The sequence below is a fragment of the Protomyctophum parallelum genome (genome assembly GCF_964188405.1).
Source record: "Protomyctophum parallelum genome assembly, chromosome: 3".
In the NCBI taxonomy this organism is placed as follows: domain Eukaryota; kingdom Metazoa; phylum Chordata; class Actinopteri; order Myctophiformes; family Myctophidae; genus Protomyctophum; species Protomyctophum parallelum.
Window position 1 is genome coordinate 43534417 of NC_139698.1, and position 14000 is coordinate 43548416.

Genomic DNA, 14000 nt, shown 5'->3' on the forward strand with positions numbered 1-14000 from the left:
TTTCTTTTCTTTCGTTTGTTATTGTGTTCTTGTTGTGTAATGTCTGTGTCTTTAAAAACCAATAAATATACTTTATAAAAATAAAAATAAACAATGGTTTATAAAGCAATTAACCATAGAGATCCAGCATTTATACATTATGGTAACGTCATGACCATAGACATGAAATTCGGGTGCTTGTTTGACAACCACAGCTAGATGGTGCTGCAGTAGCACCGCCACAATGTTGTAATGAATGTGGTCTAGATTCTAGACCACTGTTTCCCAAACAGCTGCAAATGCCATCAATTATTAGGGCTGGGCGATATGGAAAAAATAAAATACCATATATTCTTATCTCGACCAAACGCTTCAATATTGATATAAATTTAGTAACGATATTGTGGGGATGACCATTTGTATGCCTGTATAATAACTAAATGGTTAAAGCCAACAGACCAGTTGAGACGAATGAAGCCCACCACACACCGGCTGTGTCCGCCGCGCGTCGCCGCGCGGCGGACAAAGCCGCCTCCATTATTTTCAATGAACCTATCGCACACCGGCTGCGTCCGACGCGCGGTCACGCCTCGCCTGCCGCGCCGATGCACCGCTGTTCTATTTTCCAGGCGTTACCGCGCGGCCTCCACCCGGCTATCCGTGGGCGTGGCAATGGAATAGTCAACAAAACTCCCCAGCTGCGTGGTAGCGCGCCGCGTCCTGTTGGTGTTGCCGTGCGGCTATGGCGCACGGCAATACTGTACCGCGGCGGTCGGTGTGTCGGGCTTAACAGTCTAAGTCCACACTAATTATCCATAATGTATAAATGATGGATAAGGGGTGAGGACAGCCAGGCCTTTTCGGGGAGGGGTCAGAATAAATTATGGACTTGGACTGTTATTAGTCTCAACTGCTCTAGCCAGGTAAATCACTTTAATGTAACACCACAGATTTGGGAATAGCTATAGTTGCACCACAATGGTCCTACAATAGAACTACTGTAAGAATTAGACAAAGTCTTGCCAAGTTCATTTAATATTTGTGTAAATTTCATAAGTTTCAAAAGTCAAATTAGGACTTACTGTACTGTATCTGTGGCATTGTAAAACAGTGGTACAATGGTCAATTAATAACAATTGTCTCTATCCAATCACTACCACAGCACTATGCATTGAGACCAACTGGTCATCAATCTAGAGCAGCACTGAATTCATGGCAGTTGAGGTTTCCTTTCCAGTGTGAGATCTGGCACTTTTCACCCTTGTGCATTGGACATGCGCTTGTTGAATGTTCAATATTCTGTTTGTCATTCTTTTCTTACCCACCCTTTGGCGCAAATCAATATAGTTGATGGTCTTCTCTGTGATTAATAAAAGAGACACAATTTATCCACTGGTGGTTGATTATGCTAAGACATGAACTGAACCAAGAGGAACAGAGTGGGATTTACTCTGAAGAAGGCTTACACCATCGTGAAGCAATTTTGGACAGTTGTTGCTCCTTGCCCTGGTCTCCTCAGCATTACACAAGGGTTAATAACTGAACATTGTACAGCCCATCCCCACCATCCATCAGGCACAATAAAAATCTGCTATTAAATCATGTAATCCAATAACGGCAATAAGAATCATGCAACCCTCTTCTGAGGTACATGCAGAAGGGAGTTCCAACCGTGCCTCTAGCCTCCTCTGAGGTACATCTGTGTGATACACTGAGAAAACAATCAACCACCTGATCAGCCAGTTCAAAACATTTTTAAATTATCTGAATCAGGCTTGATTCTCTCATCTTTGCACTTTTTCTTCTTCTTCTTCTGTGGCATAGATTCCTCACAGACATCGTTTTGTAAAGTCTGCTTATCGTCTTTAGACTCATTCCACACTTCCTCTATATTTACGGCCTCTCTTCTCTTTTTCGGAATCAAATCTGCGTCATTAATCTGTTGTTCTTCCTCAGGCACTACATGCCTTTCACATTGTTTGGAGGACTTAATTTTCTTCCCCTTTCTTTTGTTGTTTTTGCGGCTCTGTTGCTCTGACAAAACCTCTACTATACTCTCATCTGTATGTAGTGTGATGTCACCCATTTCTTCATTGTCGCTCTTTTTACTCTTTTTGCGTTTCCTCTTTATTATCTGTGGTTGGCCTGCAGTTCCGTTTTCTTCAAGCTTCAATTCTTCCTCAATGGGAATAATTTGTGTAATTTCCCCATTGCAAACATCTGAACGGTTCTTCTTTTTCTTCTTCTTCTTCTTCTTTCTGGATTTGTTTGAGTCTGCTTCATGGCCGTCAGTGACTGTGTCACCCTTTATACTCATACTATTTTCATACATTTCCTCTGAAGGGTTCCTGGTTTTCTTAGTCTCCAGTATTACCTTCTCCTGCTTCTCAGGGCTCCGAGCAGCTGTGGTACACTTGGGGGTGCAGCTTACGGATTGGCTCTTCTTGTCATACTTAGCCATGAATTCTGCCTCCTGCTGCTCTAGTCTGGCTAACTTGGCGCTCATGGTCAAGCCGTGCCTGGCTCCTCTGGTGAAACATCAAATTGAATTAATTGATAAGACTTTTATGGCAATTTATGTTTTAACAGTGTTCTTTTTTTATTATTTTGTTACATCCGTTTAAGAATCATAAAGCATAGATTTATCCGTCATTGGAAATAATACAAACTACTTACTTGTGAGCAGTGCGGCCTCCACAAGCCTTCATTAGATCGGCATCAGAAAGCCTGTTAAATGATTTAAGGATTTTATAAACAAAATAAATAGAAATGCGCATCCCAAAAGCCAGTTAAGTGGGTGTCTGCTGGGTTGGCAAAGGGGTACATTTCCTGCCCACCACTGTGGAGACTGGTTACATAGTCTGGATTTACGGTGGTGGGGTGACCACCGAACTACAACATGACGTCACGAACCGCGGTGAAGAGCAAACCACCGCCACCGCTCCAGCCCTTCTCTCTGTTTTTACTCACCACCGCTCAATGTTATTTCAGCTCCGGTGGTCAGCTCACCACCGGAGCGGTGGTCACCTCGCCACCGAAAATCCAGACTATGAATAGGCCTTTATTCTACAATGCATCCACCTTGGCTTACTAATTTAGACCCATTATTAAAATTCATTTCAGAACGATTGCTGTTGAAGTGACTTGAGCACAGGAGTTAGGGGTAAAGTGACTTGCTCAGGGATGACGACACATTGTCAAGCCAGGAATCGAAACTGGGACCTTTTGTTTCCCAGGCTGGTTCTCTACCCTTCACCAATGGCCACACCCAGTCCCAATTATGTCTGTCTGTACCATTACAATTTGGTCTAAATAAAGTGTTTGTAACATAATTATATGAAAATAAGAGGTCCAGAATGGACCCAAAAAAGTTACTCTCATTATTACACTATTCAGCTTCAAAGCAAAAGCTAAACCAAGAAGAGAGGAAACTCTTATATTGGGTCAGGCCAAAATATCAGCCATTATTTGACTTTTTTGATGATATCGGTTATGGAGTCAATCACTTTCATGTTGGCATTTCTACTTTGGGACATGACATTATAGGCAGAGATTTTCCAAATGATTTAGCAGATATACAAGTCGATCTGCTATTTTTGAATTTTCCGTTTTTGAAATTCCGTTTTTATTTTGGTCATTGTGTACATAAACAACTTCACATGATGTTATTTTCAGGTTCAGCAGTCGTAAAATTATATAAACCCTTATACCTTCAGAATACATTATACCATATTATATGAAATATATCTACGTTTTTTTTTAAAGTGATTAGAATAGATTTTTGACCAAAAAGAAAATATCTGGTTCGGCATCGGATGCCAGAAATCTGGTATCTAGGTAAATCTTACATGGTGGTACTGGAGAGGTCCAGTTTCTGGTCCTCGTCATCTGAGCTGCTGCTGCTGTCGTCTGAATGAGAGGCTTTGGGCTCTGGCTGCTCCTGACCTGACAGCAGCGTGGCTGACTGAGAGAATAAAAGTCCAAACCAATGATCAACTGTACAGTAGATACTTTAAATATGCAAGCTCCAAACATATCACAAGAGATTTGGTATAGACTCTTTGGTATAGAGGGAACAGATTAGTATATACTATATAGAGACCTGCGGAACCCCTGTCAAGTAAGTATGAGTAGCTTACAGAGACCTGACAGCCATCCATTACATAATCTGCCATGCAGACTAATTAAGCACTAAGACATGAGAGGTTGTTTATCATCATGGTTATTGGCACAGCTGTGCTGCTGCAAAAACATGTGAAGCAGAGTGGCGTTAAATGGTGCATTTGCCCTGTTAAACCTATTGGGGGAAAATATGGGTTAGTAAATAGTGTTCCATTAAAAGGTTCCCCATTGTTTTAAAGGCAACTAAATGCCAGCTGGCATGGTCCACAGCATATCAAAGAGTGATACTTTTACTGGTGATTGTATTCTGGTTATTGGTCAATCACAATGTGCGGTTGGAACTCATTGTTGTATAAAGACGTACAACACTGTCTTGGTGACAGTTACAGTAAGAGACAAGCAACATAATAACAGACAACAAAACTAAAGAAAACAGCTCAGGCACAACACTGTAAATAAAATAAAATGTGAAAAGTATACAAAGGCATAGCAAGAATAATTATAGCTAGTTAATGAAACAACTAAACAAACATGATTACATTCTTAGCCTGACTTTCAAAGCTAGCACAAAAGTTTCTTCCCACAAAGGGGAAGCATACCTTCACAAAGCATCCATACAGCTTGGCTTTAGCCAGCGAGGCTTTTCTTGGTTTCTTATTGGAGATCATCCCAGCTTCCTCTTCCTCCACCATCTTCTTTACTGAAACACCATTCTGGAACAGACACAGAAAATGTTAAATAAATCCCAGTATTACAATTAAATAAATGTGTTCTGTCACATTATATTGTGCCTATAACTATGTGTACATCATTTGATGTGGTATGGTTTACCTCGTCGGATTCCACCTGTAGGCTGGCAGATGCCTTATTGAATACATGGTCCCACCAATGGAAGGTGAACTGTTCCCCTTCATTGTGTCCAACCTGTTTTAAGAAAATATACTTAATATAACCTTCACATTCAAAAGTCTTAATGTTGTGAATGTATTTCATTGTGATATTACAGTACACGTAAAGAACGATGCTAGTACTAGGGAATACATGTTCACCTGTACAATACTCCTTTACCCAACATAGTCGTTGTACATGTAGTCTGACATACTGCAGTCTCAGGCTTATCTCACATAATCTCACACACTGACACTTATATTGGCAAATCGGTAAATGCAAGCTCAGCCAAATCAGTGAAGCTGTCGGGTCATGTTAGCCAATCAGGTAAGCCATTGAATGAATACTTTAACAGTTTGAAAAAGGTACAGAGGTACAGTTAAAACGTATTATACAATAATCGGGTTGGCCAATCAGGGAAGCCTGCTGCCCACACCTTTCATGTGCATGCACTGATACTCTTCTTGCACCAATGTCTATGAACAGATACCAGTGGGCCGGCTATACTGCTCATGCACCTTATTTCTACATCTCATGTAAATAAATGTTTGGATGGATATGCTACGTGTAAATATGTAGATATGTTGTTTGTAGATATGTTGGTCTCTATTATGGAAAGAAATCAAAACGATGGAGCTTGAACAAATTCATATTAATATTTTTATTTATTTTTTTATCCCACGATTTTGTAACCCATTTTTCACCCCTGTGTCAATCATCTAATGTGATCCTGGGCTCTACACACCCTCCACCAATCTAGTCCCCATATATGGGGGACAAGGGGAGAGCAACGGACTTGAACTCATGCTTCCTTCATGCCTGAGTGTCCAAGTTGCTCCTTTACACCTGACAGGGGGTAGTTTCCCTGGTTGGACGCAGTGCGTGGAAGGAACACGTTATTCCAACCAGTTCCTTTCCCCTCCATCAGGCGCCCTGGCTGGCCAAGGGGAGTTTATTTATATTAATATTAAATTCACCCACTGTTTTACACCTGTAACAGCATTAAAAACATCCAGCATGTACGAGGTTGGCCAATCAGAGGCAGTAACTAGGACTTGCAGATAGCCCGTCACGGTGCGGGAGGCGGGACATTGGCAAGTGAGGAAGAGAGAATTTCAGAGAAATTATTTTTAAGATTAAAAATACTTAACGGCAACGCCGATTAACGCTGCTTCGCACACGTTTCTGCAGTCTACTGGTACTTTATCCATCTTTGAAACATCTCATCAACACTCAAGCAACGCCGCAGGTGTCCGTGAACAGACTATTGGAGTGGATTAGGCCTAAGGCCGATTCTAAAAACGCCTCTAAATCCTGACCTAAGGTTTCTGAAAAACTTAAAATATTTATATAGCAGCATCAAAAAAATTACATTTTTGAATACTGTACATACTGTACAGAACCCAAATATGGGTGCCCGGCCTGAGGGGTTAAGATACCAATAGGGGTTCCCGCCCAGAATGGGTTAACAGAGGGTCCCAAAAGGGGCTAACCTTTTCCAAACACTGAGATTTGCTGCATCCTCCGCAGAAAGATATTCATGTTTTTTTGTTGTTCTTGGAAACCACTGTGGTCCAATACAATCACCAGACTGCCGGGTCAGGACACACGCATCAAGTATGAGGCCGTTTGGTCAGATGGTGCCCGAGTTATGTCCATGACACAGAATTCCGTGAAATAACAGAGATATCAAAATAATTATACTATCGATCTCCCAAGAAGGCGGGGACCATGCACACGGCACACACAGCACCAAAATACATCAGTGTGAAGTGAGACCATGCACACAGCATCAAAATAAATCAGTGTTTGATCATTTTGTTATTTGTATCTTGTTACTTTAACAGTATATAATAATAAAACGTATCTTCAGGTAATTGGTCCTCACTAATGTTAATGATAAAATAGCACCGTTTTTTTCTACTCAGTCTGTGTCTCATAGGAGGGCTGTGGACAGTTCAGAAACCCATCCACCAGTGATATCATTGTTAGGCAGATTATTTTTCAAAACATATTTAGATTTTAATATTGTGAGAATGATGGCTTCCATTTTCGTATTGCAACTTTTCAGGAATAGAAAGCCTGCGGTTTCCATTAGCTTAGATTGATGATGTCACTGGTGGACGGGTTTCTAAACTGCCCATAGCCTTCCTATGAGACACAGACCGAGTAGAAAAGAATTGTGCTATTTTAGATGATGAGAACATTGAGTGAGGACCAATTGGTCGTGAAAGTCTCTTGAATCTTGACTAAAACTGATTGATACTCACGCCTCCTTTACCACATTTCACTTTGACTTTGATGGCTTCTGAGATCCCATTCTCTTGTCGTCCAAGACCTTTACCTGGGAACAGAATGGTTCGGTTATAAACATATAACACACAGGAGGCTTTTATATGACAATGCTATATTATTATTTATTATTACCTTGTTCCCAACCGTGACGCAATAGCTGCTGCTCTCCAAATTTAAATCCGCGACCTTTCTCTTGTGCATTTTCTGCCATCTATAAAATGATCAGGTACAAGTTGTTGATGAGACAAAAACACCAAAGTTCACGACAGACAGGATTATTACAGGATCACGGCTTTTAATATGTGGATTTTACACGATAATGCAATGATAACTAATAGAGTACAGTCAGACAGTATAGCATTAGCAACCTAAAATAACTGTTTTACCTCGAGAATTGGTGATTCAGTAAACTGACATCTGTAACCTCTGGAAGCCTAAGGGATAAGAGAATTTTAAAAGTGTTCTGTCCTATTTACTAAGAACATGCGGCAACTACTGACGGCTGACATGACACCGGATCTACGTCAGTAGGCTCCTTCTTCTTCTGTTCATTCATTTCTGAACGCCGTGACGTCGCTGTTGGTCCAAAACCGTTACTTTTCAAGGAAATCTGTGTGAAGCAGCGTTAATCGGTGTGTGTGTTCCAACTTCCTCTTGCTCTTGTATTCCAAAATCTAAATTGAGCCAATCGATAATCGATGTAGGTATTATTTAGTTATTATTTAGCTCTTGTTAGTAGCCTACTTTTCATTGGTTCAAAGGGGGTATAAAACTCACGTCACTTAGCAAAGAAAGGAGAAAAAAATAAAAGCTGATGGCAGAAAGAGAAGGCTTCAGTGCATGTCTCTTGGAAAACACTAGATGGCAATATTGTGCTGCACAATAAATAAAATAAAAAGTAACTGGCTGATCATGTTAAAACTGACAAAAGCTGTTATAATTGTGTCCTCTCGTCGACTCATCTATATACAGTTTGGTCTGTAGGCTACAGCGTCAGCGTGCATAGCCAAACTGTGAGGTCACTACTGAGTCTACGAGGACAATCTTAACCACGTGTGTGATAGAGTGACGTCCTCATGCAACAGAGAGTGAACAACACTAAAGGGTGATGTTAAAGTAGCCCATCTATTCTATGCAGGCATATCTTAAGGCCTTTCATCTAAATGAACATACATTGAAAGCTATTAAGAAAAAGAAAGAAAGCATAATAACAGCAATAGCCTAGCCTATGTTCCACTTTGAGATGTGTGAGCTGTTAATGCCTACTGCAGCCTATACTCAAGTCAAGTCTGCCTTAATACAGTTAAGTGAGGGAAAAATATTATTATTTTCCCTCATTTTTGTTTTCGTGTGACAAGGAGGGTGTGAGCTGGGCATGCCATCTATGACCAGTTTATCTTTGTCACCACTCAGCCACAGGAAAAACACCCGTCGGTGGAAAGCTATTGAGGAAGGCCCCGTGCATGCTACTGATGTATCTAGAATAGTCCATTTAAGCTCTGAAAGCAAGAATCCACTTTTGAAGACCTTGAGTCAACACACGCACGGCACACACACACACACACACACACACACACACACACACACACACACACACACACACACACACACACAACTACATAAAGTATAGTATACTGTTGTAACGTGTAGGCTATTCAATCAATGAATCAACCAACCAATGTGTGATTGGTTGATTGATTGAATACTTTAATTATTTACCCAGACAAATACACAGTTACATGCAGGCACACACAGCAAACATACATAAATAAACAAACAAACAAAGTTAATTGGACACTTGTGCACCTGTGGACTCCAATTAGCCATGCAATTAGAATTAGGCCTATATTTTCTCTGTAATTTCTATCAGTCAACTCATCACATCATTGACGCTGCTGACGCATATGGATGCATGCATCTTTCCCGACTATTCTGACGTAGCCTGCCCTGGGCCTGGACTCGCTCTCCAGTCTCCTCTTTCTCTCTCTCTCTCTCTCTCTCTCTCTCTCTCTCTGTGTAGCCCACCCCCTCTCTCCCACTCCTCTTCCCCTCAACGAGTCTCCTGTCACAATTTTCCACTCTTTCTGGAGCTACTCTTTACTCCGGGACCAGGATCCTCCCCCGTTGGCGTTGGATGCGACACAAAGTTGGATGCGCTGCTTTGAATGTGTAGGCTACAAGCGACTTTTATCTTTGAAGTCCCTGCGGTGGTGGTGACTGTCCGAGGTGTGAAGCTTAACGCTCTGGTCTTTTGAAGACAACTGAAACTGAAACGAACCACGGGACCGGCAAGGTGAGTAAAACTTTCTATTGTGTGTGTTATTGTCACTGAAATTGAGTTTAGTTGCACTTGTTGCTTGATGCTTGCTGTATTTTGGATTCGTTTTGCTTCTGTAATTAGGATAGCATATTGCAGTTCCGTTCATATAGCCTAATAGTAAGTTCTAAACATTTTTAGCCTACCTCAAAGCACAAAAAATAGGCAGCCTAATGATGCAGCCTAATTGTTTATTTGTTATTGTGGCCAATACTAGCCATAAAGTTAAAATAGGTTATAGCTTGCAGATGAGGGACCTTCAATGACTAAATGGCTAAATTATTTCGATGATGTGAAAGTGAAATCAGCATTGAGTCGTTCAAGTAGTCAGAACTATTGTTTAGTTTGAAGCCTTCCTAAGTCCCTAGGCCATTTCTTCTTTGTTTATCCTTAACGCACGCACGCACGCGCACACACATACATACGCGCGCGCGCACACACACACACACACACACACACACACACACACACACGCACACGCACAGCACTCCTCAATGCAGTTATCCAAAGAGACGTCTCTCTTTGGTGTTCGAACACAGTTGATAGTCCTATTAGGAGTCCTGTATCAGGTTATGCAGTTGCTGAGTTTGAGTTTGATTCATAAAAGCTGTGATTCACTGGCAGGGCTGATTGAAGAGGAAGTCAATGGGAGTAGTTCTGTTGTTTCCTTATGAGTGGCCTCCTCCTCTGTCTCATAGCTTTGTATTTATTAAGCATTTACAGTCTTTCTTACTCTATGGAAAGCCTGGTGACGTGAGGACTCCAAGACTTGTGCTGTGTGTGTGTGTGTGTGTGTGTGTGTGTGTGTGTGTGTGTCATCATCATATAGCTGCAGTGAATAGGATGCATCTGATGCATGGCATTGGCACATGATGTGTCAACAAACAGGTTGGTTGGCAATAGACTACAGTATGTAGGTCTAGCACACCATTGTGTCACATTGTGTGATGGCCTGCAAAGTCCTACAATCATGTGTTCAAATGGAATAAAATGGACCAGTAACACTGAGGATAGTGTGTGAGTGCACACTGCACATCCAGCTCCAGGGTATGAAGCTTATCAAGCAAAACAGTGGGAGAAGCTGTATTGCTTCTTCATGCATGGACAGAAATGTGTTGGATGTGGTTTTGCGCATTGACAGCAATAATTATTTCTTTGTGCATTGACAGCAATGGGTTATGGAATGGATGCATTGTTTTGTGCGCCTGGACAGCAATGGTTGGATGTGGCATGTGGGATTGTTTATGTTCACCCCATGTGTTTATTGCAGAGAAAAAATGATAGTGTTCTGAAAAAAAGGTTGTTGAGAACATTCATTACCATCATGGATCCTTTAATCAAGTCATGATGAATTCAGCGTGGTGTACAGTATGTGCTTACCTTTCTCTCTTTACCCTGATTATCGGAGAATATAATATATATTTAGATTCATATTTTATATGAAGATAATGAAGGATACATCATTTTCAAAGCAAATTGTTTAGTTATTCTTCCTCTGTGAAGATTAAAAAAAAACCTCCTTTTTCTAACTTGAGAGTGTACACATTATTTTTTAATGGAACACTTCTCAGGTGTAGTCTGTGACTGTAGCCTGATGCATTACTGTATTTGTAAACAGTGAATGATGGCTTTTGGGAACTATATTGTAGATTACCAACTATAGGTCTACAACATACTGTATGTTTACTCCATAGCTCCATTACCTATTTGTTTTTCCAGCCAACATATCAAGGAAAACCTGCATTCTGAATTAAAATTTCATATCAACATATCAACAGTATTATCAGTAGGCCTATGTTTTGTCATTAATTATATGCATTGTTGAAAAGTGCTGCCGACCCAGAAATTAAGTATTAGTACAGATTATTTTTCAACCTTGTTCCTGAGAACTGGGTTAGTGACCAATAGCATATTCCACTTGAAAATCTGTACGTATGATCAGACTTTTTCAGGTATAGCAATAATGTATTTTTAGTCTGTTCCAAATGCAAATGCTTAGACAGCTGGAGAATCATGCATTGCACATTTATGTCTGTCTGTCTGACTCGCCATCTGTTTATCCAGGAGAGAATTGTAAGGGTCCGGTACGTGAGCCACTGGATATGTTTTGGTTGGAGATGACATTGGCCAGAAGCAGGGGCTGGGGTAGAAATAGAATGAGTAGAACTGAGGTAAGCATAATATTGCTTGCTAACTTGATCTGCCAAAGTGAAAACGTCATCTCTGTGCCTAATGCCGTACAGAGAAGCATCTGCAGGTTCTCTTTTGAAAGACACACATTTTCATGACAGGCTTACGGTATACGCCAAGGCGGCACGCCACGTTTTGGGTTATTGATGTGACAATGCCTTTTACACAACAAAAGTACCTCTGTTAATTTAACTCTGTCTGAGAGTGGGCAAATGGAACAAAATGGACTTGTAAGATGTTTGTTAAAGAACATTTAACACTCTCATGGGTAAGTGATTAACATTGATAATCTTACTGTGCAGGCTTTTGTTTGTGTTACTCTCTGAATCACGTCAGGTTATATACTGTAGGTTACCCGTCCCATATAGAATCTCAAAAAGTGCGTTAGTCTACAGAGTATAAAGGGCACACAGTAAAATCCTCAGTGTTAATTTAACTCTGGGAGTGTACAAAAACTACAAATGAACCCAAATGGACTCACGTAACAGTGTAAAGCAAATCAGATTAGTGTGATGAGGTATTTCTCTATGATGAAAGCCAATTAGGCAAAACAAAACAATGACCCATGTCCATCCATGTGTCCAGAGCTTTAGTCCTTTGATGCCAAAACTGTGCTGTTGAAAAACACAGGGTACTCAAGAGAAGGTGACATGGATTGAATGTTCCTACCACAGGCTTATATAAGCCTTCAACCCCCATGTGCTCTGCAGCCACACAAATAATTTGGAGCAGATTTGAGCACAGCCCTGCAAGGCTGCAACTCCATGGTTTGGGTTGGTTCATGTGCTGGCTGCGGAACACGTACAGTATCTTGGGTCTCTGGCTCAAATAACCAATTATATACAGTATATGAAAAAACGGAGGTCAGAGGGTTGGGATTGGAAGGAGGAGCCATGAGTAGTGGGTTTGGTTGTGACCACAGGGTACTTGTGCTGTGGTGAGGGTCTTTCCTGGAGTTGCTCATGTCGTTCGGACAGTGGGTGGTGTTTTCAGGGTGGAGGGTGGAGCGGTGATGGAGACATTCTTCATTAAGATTTCAGGAGCCTGGTCTGCTGACTTTGGTTCACTCTGGTGTCTACGCAGGATGAGTGGAACCCGAGATATAGAATTAGAGGAAATGTAGCCCCAAATTCACAGCCCAGGGATTCTTGTTTTTTGAAAGTTTTGTTTTGTTTTTTGTTTGCTTTACTTATCCCTGTAAAATGTGCAATTCTTTGTGCAGACTGAATAGGAGAAACGTCAGCTATTGGACAAAATGTCATGAATATACCCTACTACATCATTTGAATTGTGCATGTGAAAAACAAATGGCCTTTATGTCATACTTGGCACTTCTCAGACAAGAACTGCTAGACCCCATTTTGATGTTTTTCTTGAGCCCAAGCTCAGATCCATTCCACCAGCTGTGTTAAGCTTTGACTGTTCAGGCCTGTCCATCGCGCATTTTATGAGAGTCCCTCCCGTTTCTTCAAAAACAATTCCATCTTCTAGAAAGACCACTATTAAAAAAGAGAATTATAGGCAGTAAGCACGAGGAAAGACAGAATGACTGATTATCACTTGTCAGCATGATCATATACTCCAAATAACACAGGTGTGCCTGGAAAGGTGCCCTCCGCAAAATTAACACGGCAGATCCCAGTGGATTCGCTTTATGGGAAACTTGGACATAGCAGTGCCAGTGCAGGTTTGATGGCGTTAGTAAATGACTTTTCCTCACACATGCCTGACCGTCTAGGCGTCTATACGTCTCTTATGTGTTTACATGTCAGAGGAAGAGAAGGTGAGGATGCAGACTTCCCAGCTTCCCAGTTCTCATCCTTTATATGGGATGCGCTATGACGATGACCGAGAGGACAGGGGAATGTAGACCGGACAGACTGTAGGGAGTTTGGGAGATTATGTTGTTTTTTCGACCTGTGGAAAGCTCAATGTTTTTTTTGTTTTTTTTTTATCTGCACCGTGGCAGAGAAGATTCATAGAGTGCATGAGCAGAGCTGTCTGGGTCAGGAAACTCAGCTTGAGTCTGGGTTTTATTAGATGCAAGTTTATGAGTTAGAGGCGGAGAAGACAGTGAGTCAAGACTCATTCCGCAAGTAAATATAAATAAGTTTGTAGATTAAAAAAAAAAGGTTAAATAATGGTTATTGTGAAGAATGAGATAGATGCAGGATAGATGCTTTAAATGCATTCCCATTTCATTTTTTGA

General features: G+C 41.1%; 2 protein-coding genes across 2 annotated transcripts in view; one reads left to right on the top strand and one right to left on the bottom strand.

Moving 5' to 3' along the window:
* Positions 1 to 948: 948 nt before the first annotated feature.
* gpatch4 (G patch domain containing 4) lies at positions 949 to 7792 on the bottom strand. Its single transcript, XM_083761730.1, has 8 exons — positions 7671 to 7792; positions 7417 to 7495; positions 7260 to 7333; positions 4933 to 5025; positions 4701 to 4814; positions 3828 to 3943; positions 2656 to 2706; positions 949 to 2507 (listed from the first exon to the last, which is right to left on the bottom strand). Exons 2-8 carry the CDS (start codon positions 7493 to 7495, stop codon positions 1724 to 1726), a joined length of 1311 nt encoding a protein of 436 aa, XP_083617856.1. The 5' UTR covers positions 7671 to 7792; the 3' UTR covers positions 949 to 1723.
* Positions 7793 to 9342: 1550 nt separating this feature from the next.
* Positions 9343 to 14000, top strand: part of pear1 (platelet endothelial aggregation receptor 1) — a 54177-nt gene continuing 49519 nt past the window's right edge. The window contains exon 1 of the mRNA XM_083761804.1: positions 9343 to 9577. The gene's annotated coding sequence lies outside the window, so the exon portion shown is untranslated. The remainder of the gene's footprint in view (positions 9578 to 14000) is intronic.